The 25,102-nt window shown below is 36.1% G+C and overlaps 1 protein-coding gene across 1 annotated transcript in view; it reads left to right on the plus strand.

The window, feature by feature from the left end:
- The first annotated feature begins 9,139 nt into the window (after positions 1-9,139).
- The window catches only part of LOC121872220, a 157,568-nt gene continuing 141,605 nt past the window's right edge, over positions 9,140-25,102 (plus strand). The window contains exons 1-3 of the mRNA XM_042374887.1: positions 9,140-9,160; positions 9,592-11,054; positions 13,736-13,912. Of these exons, the coding sequence (XP_042230821.1) occupies positions 9,140-9,160; positions 9,592-11,054; positions 13,736-13,912 (1,661 nt within the window). The remainder of the gene's footprint in view (positions 9,161-9,591; positions 11,055-13,735; positions 13,913-25,102) is intronic.

The raw sequence follows: 25,102 nt of genomic DNA on the forward strand, positions 1-25,102 counted from the left end.
GGACAGTGTATGCATGTAAATGAGTTTCAATAAATGAATAAAGTTACATATATTGAGTCAAAAATAATAGTTGAAAAACTTTATGTAGACAGAGCTTTGATGGCTAAATTTTAGAATGACCAATAATTTTAATATAAAAGATGCACAAATATTACAGGTAAAGAGTTCAATTTTCTTGATGTTTACTCCACTGGAAACGAATGTAAACATAGTACAGATTACTGAATTACTGAATTGGCAGACTAGCCCATCAGCTGATGCTCGCAACAAAACGTGATGTTCGTAAGGATTTCATTAATCGAATTGAAGATTCTTATGGAAGGTAATTCATTAACCTAAATTTCGTTAATCGAACCATTTGTTAACCGAGGGACCACTGTACTGTATTGGCGGACTAGCCGAACAGCTGATGCACACAACAAAACGTGTTTGTCGCAAGGATTTCGTTAATCAAAGTTTTGTTCGTTAATCGAACTGAAAATCCTTATGGGAGCTAATTCGTGAACCAAAATTTTGTTAATCGAACCGTTCCTTAACCGAGGGACCACTGTATATTATTTTAAGAAAACTATGGCTACAGGAGGAAAATACAAAAAAAAATTTTTCCTAAATTCTTCCTACTAAAATGGGGGATGCGTCTTATATGCCGTAAAGTATGGTATACAGTGGTCCCTCGGTTAACGAACGCCTCGGTTAACGAATTATCTTCCATAAGAATCTTCATTTCGGTTAACGAAAAAAATTCGATTAACGAAATCCTTATGAAAATCACGTACAGTGGATTCTGCATTTACACGGCTTTTGTTTACGTGTTTGGTCATTTATGCGGTGCTTTGCCAGAATGAAATGCTTTAATTACGCGGTAAATTTGGTCATTTACACGGGTGAAGTATAATTTGTTTACTGTATTTACTGAAGATATTTGTTTTAGCTCATAAAATTCATACAAATTACCCGGCCAGAATATAATTTACATTGCTGGAATTCTTATAAGATTGTGATTATTTTAAATATAAACATCATGGAATTTGCATTAGACATACACATTTTAGATCTAATGTAAGAATTTTGATTAGAAAGAGCAAAAATTTTATCTTTTGTGCAAAATATATGACTTTTATATTCAAAATATTCCTGGTCTTGCAAGGAATCCAGCAATGTCAATTATATTTTCCTAACTTTAGTCTGAGGTATTATTTATTACTAAAAATGTAAGCCTACTGTTTTCACCCAAAATTTCTCAGAGGGGGAGGAGTCAGCGAGCGTGGGAAGAGGGGGGGGGGCAGTTGAGTCCATTATTTGAATGGACATTAACCAGCGACTGTATTTCTCTTAAATATTAATTGTGTGTGCATACCATCATAAAATTAAGATGTTATTTTTACTACAACGTACATATCGTGTCGGAAAAAGTGGAGTTTGGGGGCCGGCCCAGTCTCTATTTCAATTAGTCTCATATGTTCTGCTATTTCATTTACATGTTTCTCGTTTTACTCGGGCCTCCACGGGTTCAATTGACCACGTAAATGCAGACTCCACTGTATTGTTTTGAACATCAGCTGATAAGCTGAGGAGATACTCAGCCAATTCAGTAATCTCTTCTATGTTTACATTCGTTTCCAATGGAGTAAATATCAAGAAAATTGTGCTCTTTAATATTTGTGCATTTTTTTATACAGTACAGTATTACCCCGCCTAACGCGGTTTCACTTAACGCGTTTTATCATATACGCGGTGCCTCGCCAGAGCTGAACTTTCACTTAACACGGATTTTTTCCACATATACGCGGTGAGTGTCAGGCTCGAGACGCTATTTTTAGATTTGCCCCACCCGCCACCCTGCCTGACTGCCTGTTTTAGCTCATAAAATTCATACAAATTACCCGGCCAGAATATAATTTACATTGCTGGAATTCTTATAATTTGGTGATCATTTTGAATATAAACATCATATATTTTGCATTAGACATACAAATTTTAGATAAAATTTTTTCTCTGAGTAACTATGTTATCTTTTGTGCAAAATATATGACATTTATATTCAAAATATTCCTGGTCTTACAAGGAATCCAGCAATGTCAATTATATTATCCTAACTTTAGTTTGAGGTATTATTTATTACAAAAAAGTTAAGTATTCTGGTTTTCCCACACATCTCCTTGGGACGGTTGGTGGGGGTTGGGGGGGGAGGGAGGGACCGACTGACCATCTGTTACCCTGTGAAGAATATATATATTTTTTTTATTAACTGAAGATATTTGTTTTAGCTCATAAAATTCATACAAATTACCCGGTCAGAATATAATTTACATTGCTGGAATTCTTATAATTTGATGATCATTTTTAATATAAACATCATATATTTTGCATTAGACATACAAATTTTAGATAAAATGTTTTCTGAGTAAATATGTTATCTTTTGTGCAAAATATATGACATTTATATTCAAAATATTCCTGGTCTTACAGGGAATCCAGCAATGTCAATTATATTATCCTAACTTTAATCTGAGGTATTATATAATACAAAATTTTATAATTTATTTTTTTCACCCCACATCTCTTGAAGGGAGGATTGGTGGGGGGTGGGGGGGAGGGTTGGGACTGACCGCGGGGTTGGAAGAGGGGGGAGGCAAGGTAGGGTACTTTGATTGACAGATAGTGTCCTGAAGAATATTTTTTTTTTTTATTAACTGAAGATATTTGTTTTAGCTCATAAAATTCATACAAATTACCTGGTCAGAATATAATTTACATTGCTGGAATTGTTATAATTTGGTGATCATTTTGAATATAAACATCATATATTTTGCATTAGACATACAAATTTTAGATAAAATTTTTTCTCTGGGTAACTATGTTATCTTTTGTGCAAAATATATGACATTTATATTCAAAATATTCCTGGTCTTACAAGGAATCCAGCAATGTCAATTGTATTATCCTAACTTTAGTTTGAGGTATTATTTATTAAAATTTAGTGGTTTTCCCCCAAAAATTTCTCAGAGAGGGAAGAGCCGGCAGTGTAGTGTGAGAGGGGGAGGGAGTTGAGTCCATTATTTGAATGGACATTAACTTGGCGACTGTATTTCTCTATTTCTCTTAAGTATTAATTGTGTGCATGTACCATCATAAAATTAAGATGTTATTTTTACTACAACATAGTTATGTGTCTTCAAAAAGTGGAGTTTGGGGGTCGGGCCGGTTTCTATTGGAATTAATCCCATATGTTCTGTTGTTCACTTAACGCGGATTTCACTTAACACGGGACCCTCTGGGTTCTATTGACCGCGTTAAGTGGGGTACAACTGTATTAAAATTATTGGTCATTCTAAAATTTAGCCATCCAAGCTCTGTCAACATGAAGTTTTTCAACTATTATTTTTGGCTCATATGTAACTTTATTCATTTATTGAAACTCATTTACATACACACACTGTCCTAAGGGCAAAGCTGAAATGTACATGTAATCAGAATAATGTACAAAATGATTACTAAAATTTTTGTCTTGTGCAAACTATGTCATGTTTACATTCAAATTAATCACTATCTTATAAGAATTCCAGCAATGGAAATTAAATTCACCCCGGTCACTTCTATTCAATTTTATAAGCAAAAACAAAAACTTAATCTAAAGGACATAAATTAACAAATAAATACTTCACACCACAGGGTCATCTGTCAAACATGTCACTGTCACCCCTCCCTCCCTACCCCCCACCTTCCCGAGAAACGTTTAGGGGAAAGCACTAGGCTTACAGTTTTAATCATATATAATATCTCAGACTAAAGTTAGGAGAATATAATTTGTATTGCTGGAATCCTTGCAAGACAGCGAATAATTTGAATATAAACGTCATATATTTTGCACAAAATAAAAAAGTTTTGCTCTCTCTAATAAAATTCTTAAATTGGATCTAAAATTTGTATGTCTAATGCAAATTTTAGCTTGTTTATAATCAAATTAATTACTATCGTATAAGAATTCCAGCAATGTAAATTATATTCTGCCCTGGTCATTTCTATGAATTTTATGAAGTAAAAACAAAAACTTAAGTAAATAAACAAATTATACTTCACCAGACGCACTATCTGTCAATCAAAATACACCTCACCTTCCTCTCCCCCCCCACCTCTTCCCATGCTCGCTCCCCCACTCTTCCCATGCTCGCTCCCCCCCTCTTCCCACGCTGGCTCCCTCCCTCCCTACCCCTGCCTTCCCAGACAAAAGTTTCGTGTTTTTTGTTAGGTTAAGTGTTTATATCTTATATATCTCAGACTAAATTTAGGAGAATATAATTTGCATTGCTGGAATCGTTGCAAGACAGCGAATAATTTGAATATAAACATCATATATTTTGCACAAGAGATAAAATTAATCACCTGTATCACATAACAGTAGTGATTTAAGAGTTCTAGTGTATATGTACGATATATATAGTGATTTAAGGGTGATTTAGGGCAATTTTAGGAGTGTTTCTGACTTTATGCACTTTTTGCTTTACTTTGTACAGTATATACTTTCATGTGAGCTGGAACCAATTACCCAATATCCCATTGAAACAATGGTTTCGGTTAACGAAATTTTCGGTTTGCGAACGACCCTCTGAAACGAATTGAGTTCGTTAACCGAGGGACCACTGTACTGCCATAACTGGGAGTATTCCTGTACAGTAATACAGAAAATCACTCGATTCTCTTGCTGTAGATTCATCAGTTACAATTTTTTTTTTAATATTCGCTTTGAATTATTAGAGAAGATTAGTTCCTTTTTTTGATGAGGTTAGGTTCAGTGTATCATTCCAGTTCTTCATAGCTGTAAAGAAAAAAGTGCTTTTTGCATGATTACATACACCAGGTACTGTACTCTACAGTAGTACAGTAGAACGTCGATTTAAAGCGATTCAATTTAAGATTATTGATTTAAAGTGACACCCACAATTAAGGACAATGTTTTAATTTAAAGCGAATCTTTCCTATTTTGCGCGAGTCAATCTGGCGCATCATCTTTTAAAATTCGCGCCTAATGTTTCTCTGGGCACGCTACACTGTCCTAAGGGCAAAGATGTACTGTACATGTACTCAAAATATGTACTAAATGGTTACTAAAATTTTTGTCTAGTGCAAACTATAACATGATTATATTCAAATTAATCACTATCTTATAAGAATTCCAGCGATGTAAATTATGTTCTCCCCGGTCACTTCTGTGACATTTTATGAACAAAAAAACAAAACTAAATTTAAAAGACATAAATAAACAAATAAATACTTCACTAGACCTTCGGTGCCAACTGTAAAACATGTCACTGTCACCTCCCCCCCTCCCCCCCCATCTTCCCAGCCAGGGTTGGGTGGTTATATGCTTACAGTTTTTATCTTATATAATAACACAGTCTATAATTAGGAGAATATAATTTGTATTGCTAGAATCCTTGCAAGACAGCGAATAATTTGAATATAAATGTCATATATTTTGCACAAGAGATAAAAATTTTAGCTCTTTAATAAAATTAGTTAGAACTAAAATTTGTATGTTTAATGCAAACTATAGCATGTTTATATCCAAACTAATCACTATCTTATAAGAATTCCAGCAATGTTAATTATATTTTCCCAGGTCAGTTTAGTGACATTTTATAAGAGAAAAACTTAGTCACTCTTAAGGACAGATAAATAAATAAGCACTAGTCCTTGGCATCAACTGTCAAACATATCACCTCACCTCCCTCTCCCTCCCCACCTATCTTCCCAGCCAATAAACAGACCGTTTTGCATCCCTTAATTTTAACTGTGCTGATTTATGAGCGTTTGTTTTAATATAATACTAAAAAAACGATGTTTTGTTTATTCTTGGAGATGGGCTGAGGTGCATCTTGGTAGACTGTCAGTCTTTTTAGTACAGTATTTTGTGTTTCTCTCAAGTACCAAACTAAATTATTCCATTGAAACAACACTTTGATTTAGTGCTAATTCGGTTTAAAGCGACCCCTCTTGGAACGTATCTCACTTTATATCGACTTTCTACTGTACATAATTATGTTTACTGCCCCTTGTACTACCTTGCAAGCTTATACAGTATCTCTAATCCTTAGAGTTTGTCGCAAGATAATCTCATCATCATACGTGTTTTACAGCCATTTTCCATGTTTGCATGGGTTAGCCTTGATTACAGTATATGGTGGAGTATAAATCGACCCCCCTTTTCAAGCAAAAAAAATTGGTCATAGAGATATACTTACTGTATAAGTCGACTCCCCAACTCCAGCAACTGTCATGTGTTGTGAAGGACCAAGTCAACCATCAAAACATACATAAACAGGTAAACAGTCACACACGTCATTAGTGACTGACCCAACAATCACAACAACACTGAACTCAGTTGACTTCCTGCTCATTCCACCAGTCCACACACAGCCATCAATAACAAAAGGTGGTTAAATAAAACTACTGAGAAAAACTTGATTTCATCCATAATAAAAATAGAGCAATTATATTAAAGGTAAATATGAAGGATGTAATACAAAATACTCTCACTTACGGTCATGATTTTAGAGGTCATCATTTTGTACCCATCGTTTAAGTCGACCCCCTAACTTTGGACACAATTTTTTTTTCAAAGGTCGACTTATACGCCGCCATATACTGTACTTGATGGCAGCTGTCCATGCTGTGCAGTTTCTTGTAGCACTATCTCTGAGGTAATTTCTTACAGTATCCTTACAGTCTACCAATTACATCATTGCATCTATTGTGTACCCACCTTCCACACTCACTGCACACTGTTGAGCGACTGCCAGGAGCTTTCTAACAGACAGCACATGGTCATTTTCCACCATGGGTGCTTCACCCAAGCTACTAATCATTACTCTTCTTTTGTTTGTGTCACATTTACTCACATAGTCTTTGACTCCATTCCATTTCCAAATGTTTCAGCAAATAACAACTTCCATAGCAGATCAGTCCTAAAATCTGTTATAGTGCTTTTAGCATTATGTTAAATAAAAGAAGGCTTGAAACAGACTTTTGGTGAATCCTTACCTTTACCTCTTAATTCATTACTTTTTTTGTCATTCACACTCTCGGCATTTCTTGAGCCCTCATACAATGCCATAACCACTTGGACTAGATACTCCCAACCCCTAACTTTCTCTTTGTCCATTGCACTACTTAGTGGCATCCTGTCAAATGCCTTCTCTAAGTACACAAATACAAAGTACATGCAGCTTTCTCACCTTCCCAAGATATTTCTCTGGTCTAACAGCATCACCTTATCTCTTGTGAGTACTGTATTCACAATCTCACTTTTTAGCCAGTCACCTGGAACAATATATTCCATCATAATTGCATTAATCAATTTGGTTACCATTGTCATGCCAACGTCGTCTTTATGTTTTCACCATTTCTGCAACTTTTTCAGTTTCTGGTACCAGCAAGTTTTCCATTCTTAATTTTGTCACTTGCTTTCTTCACCCATTTTCTTTCAAACTTTGAACACAGTCCATGCACAGGTACTGGCTGGCTCTCTTGCTTCTAGGCTCCTCATTCAGCAGATGATCATAGTGTTTTCTCCAAGAATCCTTGATTTCCTCATTATCAATAACCACATTACCAGTGTCATTTCACATGCGCTGGTCACCAATAAATATTTTGTTTTCACATCATTTTTCAACTGGCTATGTCTTAAAGGGTTAAGTTGTAGATTTTTTATTTGTTTTGTTTTTTTACCCACTGTGTAGGGGTTCCCCGACTTACGAACGCCCTCCGACATGAACAGGGTTAAACTTAAAATTTACAGTATTTTATGGTATTTATGTGATGACTTATTTTTTACTTTCATTTACTGTATTTTGTCATTCTATTTCTTCTTTTCTCATCAATTAAGTCATTTATGATATATATGAGGACTTAGGCTATGATATACTGCAGTGGGATTTTAAACATTGTTCTGTAAGTACAGTATGCATATAGCATGTTCCCCTGTATATGGACTATGATACAGGTTGTACCTCTCTAGTCCGACATTCTGTGGTCCGGAAACTCCCGTGGTCCGGAACGATTTAAGTTTGTGCAATAGGTAGATAGGCAGCTTTTTTTTTTTTTTTCTTATCTGAATTATTATTATTATTATTACAGGAGTATTAAATTTTTGCCCCTCAGGCCCCAATGTGGTCAGTGACCTATGCCCGGGTGGGCTAATCCCCGTAAAAAAAAAAAAACAAAGCCGCGGGAAATTAAGGTTTGTTTACATCCGGCAGTTCGGCTGCTCTCTCTCTCTCTGCTTGTCTATACAGAGTACAACATTTAACCCTTCAATATATATGAGCAGTAAATAAGTGTTGCCTTCATATTCTTATGTAGAGTAATGACAATATGTTTTCACATGTGCGCACTTACATACGCGCAGTCTCACTTTTTTTACCATTAATGGTTAGCGACTTATATTGTTCCATTTATAAACATTAAATAACATTACAGGTACTTCAAACAACCATATTAATTTGTTTTACATTAATTTTACTACAGCTACAATCAGGGTCTTATTTTCTTCAGTTTTATATGTAGAACCAATCAGTCACTGGTTTTGTAAGCTTTGACATAAACAATGCCGGCAGCCGTCTCGTCTCCTAATTATTAATAAATTGTATTGTTAATTTTGCCCACACAAACATTAATTCAATAAAAACAAATTCAGAAACATTAATTAAAATTATATGAACAGTAAATAAGTGTTGCTTTCATATTCTTATGTAAAGTAATGATGATATGTTTTCATGTGTACGCATGCGCACTTTCATACGCCATCTCTCTTTTCTTTACCATTATCGTTAGCTACTTCTATTGTTCCATTTATTAACATTAAATAACATTACTTAAAACAACCATATTAATTTTACTGCACCTACAACCAAGGTCATATTTTCTTCAGTTTTATATGTAGAACCAGTCAGTCACTGGTTTTGTAATCAACGAAAACAATGCTGTGTCATTTCCTCGTGTGTTTTAATATTCTGCGTATTATTAATGAATTGTATTGCACATTTTGCACACATAAACATTTATTCAATAAAAAAGACATTTGGTAATAAACAATAATGAATCTTTTGTACATAAGAGAAATGACGCTGTTTACACGATTATGCACGTTGCCTGCATGTTGGTGGGCCGTTCAAACCCGTCGAAATTCAAGTTTCCACCGTCAAAATTTTTATTTATTTATTTTTTGTGTTCCAATAAAATACAGTACGTTGAATTAAAAACTCGTGAAATTTGAGAAGCTACTATACGACATTTAACCCTTCAAAATGTCTTCAAAGAGACCATGATGCAGAGAAAGTGGTGCTAGTGCTTCCAAGCATAAGCACAAGTCACTATCTATCCAGGAAAAGGGTGAATTTCCATGGTCCGGCAATTTCCATGGTCCGGCACCGGTCAGGTCCCGAGGTTGCCTGACTAGAGAGGTACAACCTGTACTTGTATATTATGTTTGAAGATTAAATGAAAATGAATTCATTATGTATATGTTAGCATGTGGGTTTTTGGAAACACAAATCAAGTTTTCATTACAATCTTTCTTTTTTCTTTTTTCAGTTTACAAGGGATAATGGTCAAAAGAAAATATCTTCATTTTTCTCTGCTGTTGCAGCACCAGAAAGAGAGGGTAACACTGTAAGGGACAAAGACAGTTGCCATGAGAAAGTGGGAAACAAGTCTGAATATTTCATGACCAAAGGTGTTTCATTGTGTAACACAGAACATTCAAGTGATAATGATGACAAATTCAAGAAAGAAAAGAAGAACAGAAGTCATGTGACACCTAAAAAATCAAATTCAGGGTTAGGTAAGATGAAGACTGTGTCATCTCCAGAAGATAGTTCAATGTTTCCTGAGTCTTCAGTTGATTCTGACCTTGAAATTATTGAATGTACTCCAGGAGCAGAGAAATGTAATAAACCATGTTCGTTTTCATTTAAGAATAACATTCACAGTCCAGAGGTTGTTCCTTCAACCCCTCTGCCATACAAAACACAGACAATGTCTGTCACACTTTTAGGATTGGATTCTAACTTAAAAAATCAAAATAAATTGGCTTCCACATCCATAAATATTAAAAAATCTAGCAAAGTTTTAAATTCTCCTATCAAACCTGGGTCTATGCAAGTGAAAAACAAAATTGTATTATGTAAATTATCAAGAAGAAATAAAGAAAAATCTAATACCCACAATTGTACAAATCAGAATGAAAACCATGAGAATCTTGAGTGTAAAGATGACTTAATTAACAAGGAACCAACTTCTGTGAAAAGAGCAGCAGTATCAGGAGTAGGTATCTCGCCTGATCCAAAGCGAACAGTTGGGCCAGAAGGTGAAGTAATGGATGATGAGGTTATCAGGTGTAAGACAGATCTTACTGGAAAGTTTGATAGCTGCATTCCATCAGTATGTAATGCTGTAAAAAGTGAAAACTTAAGCATACAACAAACTAATGAGATAGATAGAGAAAATGATGAAAGCTTTAGTCTGTTGCAACCTAGCATGAAGTTGCAACAAAACAAGACACTAGTAAGTATGGTAAGAGATAAAGAAACACAGAAAGGACATTTCAAATTTGTAGATAATGTTCTAGTGGAGGAAAAAAATTTGGACTTCCCTGTATTTCCAAATCTTGGGAAAGGTTCTTTGGAAATAAAAGAAAGGATTTCCTGCAAGTCTTCTAAGTATATAGATAATTCAACAGTTTTGTTAGAAAATGAAAATGAGGTGAAAAATTTGATGGAAAGGAATTTAAAAAATGTGTGTGGATCCCTCGAAAGTCACGATAGTCTGTTTGGTGGGAGTTTTGTTTCTTCTCAGGGCTTTGTTCATGTTGATGATTCTGTGGGCCATAAACCTGAAAACAAACAAGTCCAATCCGTACCAGAAACTCAGGAAAACTATTTGTGTGATAGTTCACTTCAGTACATGTTTGATGATGAGCTGGCTCTTGATTTTGATAAAATGTCACCTTTCAAACAGCAGATAAAGGAACCAACAGAAACTGCCATCGAAAATAAGTAAGTAATAATCTTAATGTTGTAGAGATTTCTGTATACGGTATATATATATATATATATATATATATATATATATATATATATATATATATATATATATATATATATATATATATATATATATATATATATATATATATATATATATATATATATATATATATATATATATATATATATATATATATATATATATATATATATATATATATATATATATATATATATATATATATATATATATATATATATATATATATATATATATATATATATATATATATATATATATATATATATATATATATATATATATATATATATATATAATTATTTTTTTTTACGTGCTTTTTTTACTTCACATTAGGTCAAAATTCGGTTTAGTGATAGCTTGATTCACTGGAAAGAGGAAAGAACTGGGGATGAAATGTGACCTTTGAGGTGGCATGTTGCTATTGTTACATGTAATGAAAGTGGAAAAATCATTGCAGTACTCTGTGGGTTACAAATAAAGAAAATATAATATAAAACTATAAAATAAGAAAACTGAAGTGCATGGGGGTGTGTGTGTGTGTGTGTGGAGGCAGTGAGCACTGAGGTGTAACTGTGTCTTGACTCGGCAGTCTCTACCCAACCCGGTTCCTCCTCTAGATGTGGCGTCACAGCATACTGACACACACATACACACACACACATGTCTCGGAGTCAGCTGGTGACTGCCCAGCTGATCTGTGTCATATGATGGCTTGATTTGGCTTCGTTTGAACTTGGACAACTGATCAGTGAATAAACCAGGGCACATGGAGACGCATTATACACTACGGAACAATAATATTTAATAATATTTATTAAGTTCTGATAAATAGTACGCTACATTTTTATTTGCTAGTGCCTAAGACAGCCTGTGGTAAGCAAGTAGAGGAAGTAGTGGAAATTACGGGCATGCCTTAAAAAAAATAAAATAAAAAACCTATAAATTTTGCCGTTAAATGGGAGTTGCTGGTAAATCCAGTGCCATTAAATTAAGGGTAGACTCACATTTTTTATACATTTTGTTGTCTTGTTTCTGATTTTTTGTGAGGGGATTTTCCCATTATTATTTATGTGTATGTGTTTTGTGTGTATACACACACATATACAATACAGGTAAAAGAAATTACTGTCTCTAGAACGAATGGCTCCCTGTCCCGGCCGCAAAAATGCCAGCAACTTTAAAACTACCCTTAGACCTTCTTGGGTACATCCAGGGTGTCATCTGCGAATAATCGAGGTCCGCAAATTGTCAGGGCATGTTGTAACAATATACGAGGCGGTTGGGCTGGCGAGTTGGCAATGTAGTTATAACCAAGGCTTTGGCTATAACCGCCTCCACACGTTCATTTCTTATTTTATAAATGTATATTATATTTTTTTATTTCTAATCCACATTAGAGTATTGTTATGTTTTTTAACTTTTATAGTTTCATTACGAGTAACAATAGAACCAGCCCACATGTTCGCTACCCACACATACATACCCATGCTCTTCATTTTTCTTATTTTTTAGTTTTATTTTATATTTTCTTTATTTCTAAGCCACATCGTGTTAAAGAAGTACTGTATGTATTTCTGAGACACAATTTTGTGAGGTCAGCCAGAAGCACTGCATTGTAGGATCCTAAGAGTGAGTTTCAACTAACCGCAAAAACTCGGTACTGTATCTATAAATTCATCCCCTGATATTTGGAAGGGTTAGCTTCCAAAAAATCTTGCCCCAAATTAAAATATACACTGGTTGTTATTTTAAACCAGAAAATAATGATTAAAAAAAAAAATTAATTGCTAAAACTTTCTAAAAAAAAGATTTCATATTAAAACAATTAGATGTTAATGTTGTTCTTAGCAGAGTGGAAGAGGTATTTTAAACCAAAATCAGATGGAAAACAAATAAATTTAATAAAATGTTGAAAATTATAGAGGATAATGTAGTTTACTACAAGGAGTTTGGATCTTTCAAAACAAATCTTAATTTCAATATAAATTATTAATTAAACTGAACTTTTAAAACTTACAAAACCTAACACACACTTTCTGCATAATATTTCTTATGCAGCAAATATGTAGGCAGTTGAGGATCTCCTTGTGCATTAAAAAATCCTCATTTCAATTCTGTTGTATTACACAATCCCTTACAGGTAATTTAATACCAATTATTATTTCAACTAAACTTTAAGGAAAATTTACAAATGCTGTACAACACACACCAATGCTTATACAATTCATCAAAATACACCTGTCAACAATCATGATTGCCATTATCATTGCTGGAGTTTACTTTCCAAGACCCTGAAGTACTGGAAACAAACAAGACCATCTCTAGTTTGAAATACCACAGGTGAGAGGTTGCTGGAATAGATAGGGCTTGGGCTGGGGTGGGTTGATTACAATTTAATGGCCGGTGGTCTTGTTTTCTTTATCAGGCGAGAATGGAGGTAGGGTTCAGTGGGTTACCATCAGACTCCAGGGATTTGTATGACGAATAACAACAGACATTTCTGTAGTGGAAAGATAAACCATTATATTTTTTGTCTGACCATTATGATCAAGGCACAGTTGGTATAATAACTACTGTATTATAAGACTATACACTTGTCTCTGATTATAAACTTGAGTTTTTAGGATCACTCCCATTCTTTTTACAGGCAAGTGAAAAAACTATTAGCTGAGGGTATGGGCAGCGAGTCCTTTGCATCACAAGGAAATTATGGCCGCTACGTAGTTACTAGTGTAGAGCGAGATGCTTACAAGGGAGAACTTCTCATGCAGCTTACCTCTCTTCAGGACAAGAGTATGAAATCTTGCACACTTAGTGGATTTTGGTAAGTAACCTACATCATTTAGTACATAATACAAATGCATGCATGAATGAAGAGTATTATTCTGAACAGAGAATGGGTAAAAACTGTCTACATACACACTTGTATGTGTGTGCATGTGTGTTTTTGTTTGTTTGTTTGACTGGCCAAAGTTTATATGGGCAAATTTTGAAGACTAATTTACATATTGTTTCATCCCTGGAAAATGTTAGCAGTGTTAATAGTAAGTACATGTAATTGGTCACTCTTCAGATTAATCAGATCATATTTAGTAGTGCCACCCGTGAGTCAAAGTGAAAATAAAAGAATACACAATGTTATTTTTATTGCAAATTATTCTCAGGCGAGATATGTTTAGAAACTGTCATGTAACATTTTCACCGAGGAGGTTACTGAGATTTCTTTATCTTCATAAAGCTTAAGTCGTTTAACATTCTTCGGTTTGGGGCCTGGCTTGTTACTCATGTCACTTCACTTGACTGCACCACATGAGTCATAGCAAGCTTGTTATTTGAGATAAAAAGGTGGGGTTTGTTGCATAAGCATTGTAAATAAATTATCTACAAACAATTTTATAAGGAATCACGATAAAGTAAATAATTCTAAACTTAAGTGCCCTGGTTTTTTCACTGATCAGTTGTCTAAATGCAAAAGTAGCCAAGTCGAGCCATCATGTACCGTATTAATTAATTTTAAAATAAAAATTATAAATTAAAATGTTATAAGACAACAGTTTAGTAGTACTCTTGTGTGTGCTATGTAAATGCCTTGTCATGTCTCCTCACCTCTCGCCTTGTTAATTGATACATGGTGGCTCGATTTGACTACTTTTGCACCTAGACAGCTGATCAGTGAATAAACCAAGGCATTTGGAGATGCATTACACACTACAATAATATTGATTAAGTTCTAATAAATATGCTACAGATCATGTGGTAAACACAAACCCTCTTGAACAGAGACAGTAATGGTGCTTGAGAGATGGCAACATTGTTCGGGAGAGCAAGAACAATTAGCTGTTACCACTCTGTAAACAAGAGAAGAATGTACTATGGCCAGTAGCTCATATGGGATTGAGTGTGGGATTTTTTTGGGGGAAATTATTTATTTTCTGATATTTTATTAACCCAGCACCAAATGAACCTAAATAATATAGAAATTATGAATGAAATTGCATGCTGTCGTTATAAAGGGAACGAGGCTGCTGAGTGGGAGGTGGGGGAGTTGTTCTCTCCACCCTCTTCCTTTACCACCTGCCTCCTTCTCTGCCACCTGCTACCTCCTCTCCACTGCAATTCACCCAAATGTAGTTTTTTTTTACATTATTTTAATATAATTCATATTCTATTCCTATAATTCATTCATCTTGATCTATTTCATAATACAGTATATTCCTATACAAGCAGTCCCTGACTTACGACATGGATACGTTCCTGGACCCTGATCCTAAGTCAGTTTGTTTGTAAGTCAGAACAGTGTTAATTTCATAGTCGAGGACAACCGTGCCCTTATAAACAAAAATAATATCCCATACATAACAGATAATGTAAATACTGTAAATAAAGTGATGGACAGTGCCCCAATCCTTAGAGTGTGCCCCATTTGCTCACAACGCTTGTGACTGACATCTACATTACTCACAAGTTTTTGTGACTCTTACTTGGTGGCTGGTGTTACGTGAGGCCCCTGGGAAATATGGTGGTGGATGAGCCGGAGAGTTAAGACGAGGAGCCCCCTCGGCAGGCTGGGATAATGACGAGAGGCAGACAGGCTGCCGAGGGTGATTCTAGTAAACATGGCCGGGACTAGAGAAAGACGAGTTAGGGATTGGTCATTGGTTGGTATGGAGAGTGTACAAGAGGTGGGTAAGTCAGGGATGTGAGTTGGATTGTAGGTAAGGCAGCATGATAGACAGAGCTAGACGTTGAGAATGGTTCTATGGTGATTTCCTCACTCATATGGACTGGTGCATTTGTCAAAGGGTTCGCCTGCCTGCTGACAAGAAGGTCGTATTTGCGGAATGAATTGATCTTTGCAGCGTCCAGATCTGCAGACATGAGGGTGCTTGAGAGTGAGTCGGGTATTTCTTTTGACACTAATCATCTGGTAGAATGGGCTAGGCAAATGGGGTGCATGAAAGCTCAGTATGGTTTTGCTGTTACCAAAGTGGATTGGAATAAAAATCTCTGGGATAGCTGAGATTTGCTGGGTTGAGGTTGAGAGTTGGATAGGACAGACTGGAATAGTTAATAGAGCTGGACTTATCTGGGGGAGTTGCATTCCCATCTTCTTAGCACACGAGGACAGTGCTGTCTCTTGTTTAGGGGGGTCAGTGGTCATGTTCTGAAATTCTGGCATTAAAAGTACAGGTCCACAATCCCTTATTCGCATTTCCGAAATCCAAAAAGCTCTGAAAACCGAAAAAATTTTCGTGGAGAATCACTCGTGTGCACGACATACCCAGAGTGACGCCGAAAATGACCCAAAGTGGACGAAGCTTGACCTACGCAGGTGTGAGGCGTCAGTTGTGTCTCAGCAGAATATAACTTGCATTGCTGAAATCCTTGCAAGACAGCGAATAATTTGAATATAAACATCACATATTTTGCACAAGAGTTAAAAATGTTAGTCCTTTAGTGTAGTACATTTAAGTACAAGTTTTTTAACATGTATTTTTGGGTAGATATATGTAACTTTCTTCATTTATTTGTACTCATTTACATGCACACACCATCCTAAATACATATTGTGAAAAAAAGCAATAGAAATAATTGTCCTAAGGGCAAACCCGTACTGTACTCAAATGTACTGAATCAGCTCCTCCCCGACTTACGACCTACTCGACTTACGACCACCCACACTTACGACCTGCCTCAGTCGTACCAAAATTTTGTCAAATTACGTATTTTCGAGTCCCAACGTCAGTACACAGACAAAATTTTCGTTTGTAATTCACTTTAAAATGGCTGGCAAGCTTAAAAGTGAGAGTTTTGTGGTGCTGAGAAGAAAAAGAGACACCCATTTTAGATTTTCTATGTATTAATTAAGCATTTTCGACTTAAGACCTGGGTTTTGGTCCCTAACCCCGTCGTAATTCGGGGAGGAGCTGTAATTACTATTTTTTTTTTTATGTTTAGTGCAAACTATAGGATGTTTATATTCAAATTAATCACTATCTTACAGGAATTCCAGCAATGTAAGTTATATTCTCCCAAGTCAATTCATTGACATTTTATTAGTAAAAAATTTAAACTCCCTCTATATGACTGAAAACTACACACTGGGTAATCTCCCTCTGTCTGGTCAATACCTCTCCCCACCCTCTCCCCTCCTCCCGCTGCCTGGCTGTCAACACATCACCTCCCCCTTCCCAGCCCGGGTGAAGGTAGTTTTAGGCTTAAAGTTTTTTCTTATAAAATATCACAGACTAAACTTAGCAGAATATAACTTGCATTGCTGGAATCCTTGCAAGGTAGCGAGTAATTTGAACGTAGAAATTACACACCTCAAATTAAGTGTTAAAATATTTTATTGTTTTTTATTTATTACTGTGCAGTACACTGTCCAGTTCTGTATTTTTTTTATATTTAATGTTTTGTTTATTCTATTACTGGTATACAGTACTTTGTATGTACCTTTTAATTCATATTCATAAGGTTCGTTGCAGGAATATTAATGTGTGTGCTTACGGGGTGCTGCCACAGACTCCGCTAGGGTGTTACCATAATACAGGTATATGGTACAGTACAGTACCGTACTACCGTTCTGAAATCCTAAAAATTTTGAATTCCGAAACACATCTGGCCCAAAGGGTTTCGGTTAAGGGATTGTGGACCTGTGTATGGTGCCTTGTGCCAAGCCTCTGGCAGCCACATGGATGGCCCAACACCCCCAACTAATGTTGGTCAGGTGCAACCCGTGGCAGAAAATGGAACTACCTTGACCAACTGTTTTCCCATGAGGGGCGATCATGATATTTTCATAAGTTAATTTATACACTGTTGAGGAAGTTACAAGCCCTTTAGAATATAAACAGAAATAACATGAAATAATTTTCCACCAAGAAGATGTAACCTATTGGCCATGGAGAATAATTAAAATATTATCAGCTTGACATCATGTGCATTTAATATTATTTAAAATATTACTAGCAAATCATGGGGAAATTAACGTCCAGATTAATGACAATAAATATCAGGGGCGAATCCGGGGGGAGGGGGGGGGGGGTCCTGGGTCCGGACCCTAGACCCCCCTTTTCATAGAGAAAATTCCAATACTTTTTCTTTAATGTACTACAAGTTGTACCTCTCTAGTCCGGCAACCTCGGGACCTGACCGGTGCCGGACCCTGGAAATTTCCGGACCATGGAAATTCACCCTTTTCCTGGATAGATAGTGACTTGGCTTGGAAGCACTAGCACCACTTTCTCTGTTTCATGGTCTCTTTGAAGACATATTGAAGGGTTAAATGTCGTACAGTAGCTTCTCAAATTTCGTGCGTTTTTAATTCGACGTTTTCTATTTGAACACACAAAAAAAAAACACATTTAAATATTTTGACGGCGGAAACTCGAATTTCGACGGGTTTGAACGGCCCACCAACGTTCAGACAACGGGCACAATCGTGTAAACAGCGTCATTTCTCTTATGTACAAAAGATTCATTATTGTTTATTACTGAAAGTCTTTTTGATTGAATTAATGTTTGTGTGTGCAAAATGAGCAATACAATTCATTAATAATACGTAGAACATTAAAACACGAAGAAAGGAGACAGCATTGTTTTCGTTGATTACAAAACCAGTGACTGACTGGTTCTACATATAAAATTGAAGAAAATAAGACCTTGGTTGTAGCTGTAGTAAAATTAATATGGTTGTTTTAAGTAATGTTATTTAATGTTAATAAATGGAACAATAGAAGTAGCTAACGATAATGGTAAAGAAAGAAGAGAGATCGCGTATGTAAGTGCGCACACGTGAAAACATATCGTCATTACTTTACATAAGAATATGAAAGCAACACGTATTTACTGTTCATATATATTTTAATTAATGTTTCTGAATTTGTTTTTATTGAATTAATGTTTGTGTGTGCAAAATTAACAATACAGTCGGCCCTTAACATACGCGGGGGTTATGTAACAGAGATAGCCGTGGATGTTAAAAATCTGTGTATATGTGCTGGCCCCCTCCCCCCCCCAAAAAAAAACCTGGCTCCCATGTCCTTATTTACCGTATATACCTGTGTGTAGTTCGAGTTTTTAAGACCAAATTATTTGGCGAAAAATTGGGGGTCAACCTCTAAAAGGGTAATAGTTTCGTTAGGTTGAAAAATATTTACCAGTAACTACCAGTAAACAATGGAAACGATGCATCAACGCACCACCAGCTGTGAGTGTCGGTACAGTTGCCAGGGCAGATCTCTTGCGTCATCATAGCAAGCCCAAAGTAGCCAAATCCATGGTATGGTAGCACAGGACGATGTAAAACATAAAGTATTCATTTATTAAAGTGTATTTATAGATACTGTACATAAATTTTTGTTCATTACATTTGAAACATCAATCTTTGTTAATTAAATTTGAAACAAAAGAAAACTACGATACTGTATTTTCATTAAAATATTACATCACAAGTGTATTTTACCTTAACTTTGACTGAATGAATATATTCTCGGAAATAAATATGGAAATGTAATATCTTTGCTGGAATGACGTACATATTACAGTGGAAAGTGGGATAAAATCATGACGAAAACAATGACTCGCATTCTTTCGTTGTTCAAAAGATTTTACCGTAATCTCTTTTCGAATGGTTTTCAGTTAAAAAACTGTTCTACTCGTACTGTATTACAATAATATTCTATCCTATCATTAGCCTTATAATACCACAACTGAAAACCATTCAAAAAGCGATTACGGTAACATCTTTTGAACGAAAGAAAAAGTCATTGCTTTCGTCACAATTTTATCCCACTTTCCACTGTAGTACGTACATCATTTCAGCAAAAATATTACATTTCCATGTTCTCAGAAATAAATGGTAGTTTTGTTGAAACGTAATGTACAGTATTTAATATTAAAATGCAAAAAGAGCTATAAAAACAATTAATACTGTACACCCGTAATGTACTGGCTGGCATCTCCACTTGTCCCTGCTCCTGCCAGTCACCTCCTCCCCGCTCTATCCCTCCGCCTCCTCCACATCGTCACTACTGTTGTATTACAATAATATTCTATCCTAATTCATTTGAATAAATACTACGATACCATATTTCTGAATATTTTCATTAAAATCCATCAAAATCATTTTCCTTGTCACCAAACAGCTCCTCCCAGTCTTCTCCTTGAACAGGGCTAGAGGGTACGTGTTTTTCGAATCGTTTTCAATTAAAAAAAATGTTACAGCACATGTATATTTTACCTAACCTGTGCCTGAATGAATATATTCTCAGAAATAAATAGTAGTTTTGCTGAAACGTCATGTATTTCAATGTAAAATAGGATAAAATACATGACGAAAACAAAAGACTTTACCTAAGCTTCCGATGTTCAAGAGATGTTACTCGTTTCTTTAATAGTTTTCGGTTAAAATACTGTTATATTACAATATGATATTATATTCATACTGTGCTTGATATACTACATTCACGGAAATGTAATATTTTTGCTGAAATGACGTACGTATTACAGTGGAAAGTGGGATAAAATCGTGACGAAAACAATGACTTTCGCTTTCTTTCGTTCAAAAGATGTTACCGTAATCGCTTTTCAAATGGTTTCCAGTTAAAATAACTGTTGCATCACAAGTGAATTAGGATAGAATATTATTGTAATACAACAGTTTTTTAACTGAAAACCATTCAAAAAGCGATTACGGTAACATCTTTTGAACGAAAGAAAGCGAGTCATTGCTTTCGTCACTTTCCACTGTAATACGTACGTCATTTCAGCAAAATATTACATTTCCATATTCTCAGAAATATATAGTAGTTTTGCTGAAACGTAATGCATTTCAATGTAAATTAGGATGAACTACATGAAAACAAAAGACTTTACCTAACCTTCCGATGTTCAAGATATGTTACTCGTTTTTTTAGTAGTTTTCGGTTAAAATACTCTTATATTAGTGATATTCTATTCATACTGTGCTTGATATAATACATTCACGGAAATGTAATATTTTTGCAACTACAATGCTGATGTCAACAGAAGCGTGGTTATAGCGAGACTGACTGAGTGAGGGAGAGCTATGCGTGTGTGTGTGAGGTTGCGGGAGCAGGCGGTGTCCCGTGTTCGGTGCCGCGCGCGAGTTGAATGGCGCGCGATTTGAATGTACTTCAATTACTTCAGTGTACAGAATATTCCTCCGGCGGGGCAATCCGCGTATTTGCAAATCCGTGTATTATAAACCCGCTTATGTTAAGGGCCGACTGTACAATTTATTAATAATACGTGGAATATTAAAACACACGAGGAGACGAGACGGCTGCCGGCATTGTTTTTGTTAAAGCTTACAAAACCAGTGACTGATTGGTTCTACATATAAGACTGAAGAAAATAAGACCCTGATTGTAGCTGTAGTAAAATTAATGTAAAAAAATTAATATGGTGGTTTGTGTGGGAGACCCTCAGGTGCTCCTTCCAATCAGGGGTAAAGGAAACACACTGATGTCAAGTTCGTAAGTTCTATTTCTGGGACAAACACACAAAAGGAGTTAAGACAGGGGGAACAGCGTCCTGTCTTGGAATCTCTCTGGGTATCTCTATCTGCGCATGTGCGTACAGCGCGCATGTGCCCAAAGTCTGAACTAACACTCGGTGACAAAAGGGAGTATGATTATAAAACATATAATACAGAGACCTGAATCAATAATGGTAAATAGTACAGAGTTACATATTACAGCCATATTCGTCTCATATCTACAGTTTGAAGTACCTGTAATGTTATTTAATGTTCATAAGTGGAACAATATAAGTAGCTAACCATTAATGGTAAAAAAAAGTGAGACTGCACGTATGTAAGTGCGCACATGTGAAAACATATCGTCATTACTCTACTTAAGAATATGAAAGCAACACTTATTTACTGCTCATATATATTTAAGGGTTAAATGTTGTACTTTATATTGACAAGCAGAGCGAGAGAGAGAGAGCAGCCGAACTGCTGGATGTAAACAAACCTTAATTTCCCGCGGCTTTGTTGTTGTTGTTTTTTGCGTGGATTGGCCCACCCAGGCATAGGTCACTGACCCACATTGGGGCCTGAGGGGCAAAAATTTAATACTCCTGTAATAATAATAATAATAATAATAATAATAATAATAATAATAATAATAATAATAATAATTCAGATAAAAAAAAAATAAAAAATCTGCCTATCTACCTATTGGACAAACTAAAATCGTTCCGGACCACGCGAGTTTCCGGACCACAGAATGCCGGACTAGAAAGGTACAACCTGTATTGTACTCAAATGATTTTGTATAGTAAAAAGTAATGACTATTGACATCAGAATATCTCCTAATATCAAGTGCACATGGCTTCAAAATGGCCTCAAAATGCCCAGATTTAAAAAATTTTCTGCACTCACCGTGTTCCCCCACCCACAACTTGTTGGATCCCCCATTTGATATTCCTGGATCTGCCCCTGAATATTAAAATAGTTAGCCACTCCCTAAATAAGGAACATTACATCAGAGGAAAATTGAAGATTAAAAGAAAAGAGAAAAGAAATGGAAGTAGTACAGGCAGTGGGCTGAGGAAAGCTCTGGGATAGATATGAGGAAATGGCCTCACTTTTTCTCCTGACCTAGGAGGGTGCAGATGTGCCTGGACAGTGTCCCACTCCTGAGAGCGTGCCCCCACGTGCTCACAATTCTTGTGACCGACATCTACATTACTCACATGTTTTTGTGACATTTACTTGGTGGCTGGTGAGCTGGCTGGTGTTAAGTGATGGGTGAGATACAGGATGGGTGACCTGGCGTGGATCTAACTGCCAGGTGGATGATCTGATTGATTATGTGATTACCCTGATTGTGCCTGGCCCTGTGTGCAAGTATACATGTGGAGTGAGCTGATGAGACCAGCCTCCTGGCCCTCACTGGCTGGACGCCCCTGACGCTGAGGTCGACAAGCAGAGGATTTAACACCTTGGACTGCCCCAGACACCCCATAAATACCAGTCACATTGAGGGAACAGGAGACCAAGTGGTACACTCATTGCTTTAATGGAGAGGGATTTAATTGGGTGCACAAGGAATGTAGGGGACTCAAACTAGATAACCCTAATTCTACCTAGTAGCCCAGCTAGGAAGAGGTGAACTGAGTAACCTCACCTCATTCTGACTGGAGTCGTGTACCATTGGGCTGAACATTGACCTGACGAACGCCGGCTGGGCTCCTGTCGCTCTCACTTTTCATTTAACATTAAAGGGAATCGACAGCCCTTGTATGCCACAAAGTGAACTCTACCTTGTAGGTGTAAGCTTGCCTGTTTATGGAATAATGTAATGTGGTGGTACTAATGATTAACTTGAGTAACCATTCGAGTAACTATTGGTTTAAAAGTGTAACTGTGCTGACCATTATTAAGTAACTTCCTTTTCATGAACTGTTGGTATATGTTTGTTGCTTGACCAAGTCATAGTATATCGTCAATGGCCCATCGTGGTTGATCATACACTCTGTACGCTGAGGTGCTAAGGGAAGTTTGGTATTATGCATGTGGTGTTATTAATTTTAATGTTCTAGAAATAAGGTGTAAACGAGTAATTTAAGTAGAACAAGCTAGGAGCCATCTCCCTCATGTTTTATTTATATTCTTGTTAATTGCTCATTGGTGACATCACACCATAATATGTTATGACTGTCTTGTTGAGGGAATGCAGAGGCAGGGACCTGCTTAGTGGTTGCTTTTTATGAGGGAGGAGAGTTGGGATTAACTCAGTGAGGCATTGCCTGGGGTGGTTAGGTCATCTTAACAATTGTGTCAGGATGCACAGTGGATAATTGGGCATCATATGGTGTTTAATAATACAGTATACTGTCTATTTAACGGAATCCGATATAAAGAACTCGATTTAGCGGATGGAATTTTTTCCATTATTTTTCACTCGATTTAGTGAACTAGTTTGCTAAATCGAGATTAGACACATGATATAACACCTCAGACACATGAAATGTACATAGAAACATTAGAAACATTATTCATGGCTCACCTTAAACTAGGGGGTTCAGTGTTTGTTTGAAATTTTTTCTGCAATTTCCAAACTCCTTTCCAATTTACAGCTGCACTCTTTTGACTTTCTTTCTACTCCACTTCCTTTCTGAGACTTCTGAGAGACTTTCAGTATGATGTGTAAGCACAGTAGTTAGTTGACTGAGAGGTAGACTGAGAAGTAGCAGTGAACAACACACGCAGCAAATTTGGCACAGAATTTAATGGAAACATGCTCGGTTTAGTGAACAAGTTGGCAAAATCGAGTGAAAATAACGGAAATTCGATTCAGCTGAAATTTTTATTTTACAGAAAGGGGTGGCTCGAAGTAGTTCATTAAATCAAGAAAATACTGTTTGTATTTGGGTTCTGGATAGTTATTGGGTCGTGTGTGCTCACTTTAGGACCTGTAAAAATATTTTCATGTGCATATGTAACATGTAAAGGAGTTAATGTCAATGTTATGGTATATTTACGTGTGACTCTTATTAACCCCAATCTCAGACACACCAGTCGAGGTCATAGAAAGTGTTTAATAAATTCTCTATTTTCTTTGTGCTGATTCTTATTCTGAGGGACCCTTGACCTGCATTAAACATCCAACACCCCAATAAGAATTACAATCGGCTACATATATATACAGGTTGTGCTTCAATTTAATGGCAAGCTTGAGAACAGAGTCTTGCCATTAAATTGAATTTGCTGTTAAATTGAAGCATGAATCACAAATGCCATTAAAGCTGTACATGTACAGCCTCTTCCACTTCCAACTGGTACACTCAGCATTGTCAATGCACCCTCTCTGCGTAGTGTGAACCTTGGGAGTATTGATTCTTGAATCCGAAGCATTCATGAGCGAGGGAGTGAGGGAGGCCGGGGGAGGAATGGAGCCGGTGTGTGAGTGGGTGGCGGGGTAATGCTGGGGGTTGAGGGTGGGTCAGAGTGTAGAGGGGTGGGAAGAGTTAAATAGT

This window comes from Homarus americanus, unplaced genomic scaffold (genome assembly GCF_018991925.1).
Source record: "Homarus americanus isolate GMGI-L3 unplaced genomic scaffold, GMGI_Hamer_2.0 scaffold5589, whole genome shotgun sequence".
Taxonomy (NCBI): Eukaryota; Metazoa; Arthropoda; class Malacostraca; order Decapoda; family Nephropidae; genus Homarus; species Homarus americanus.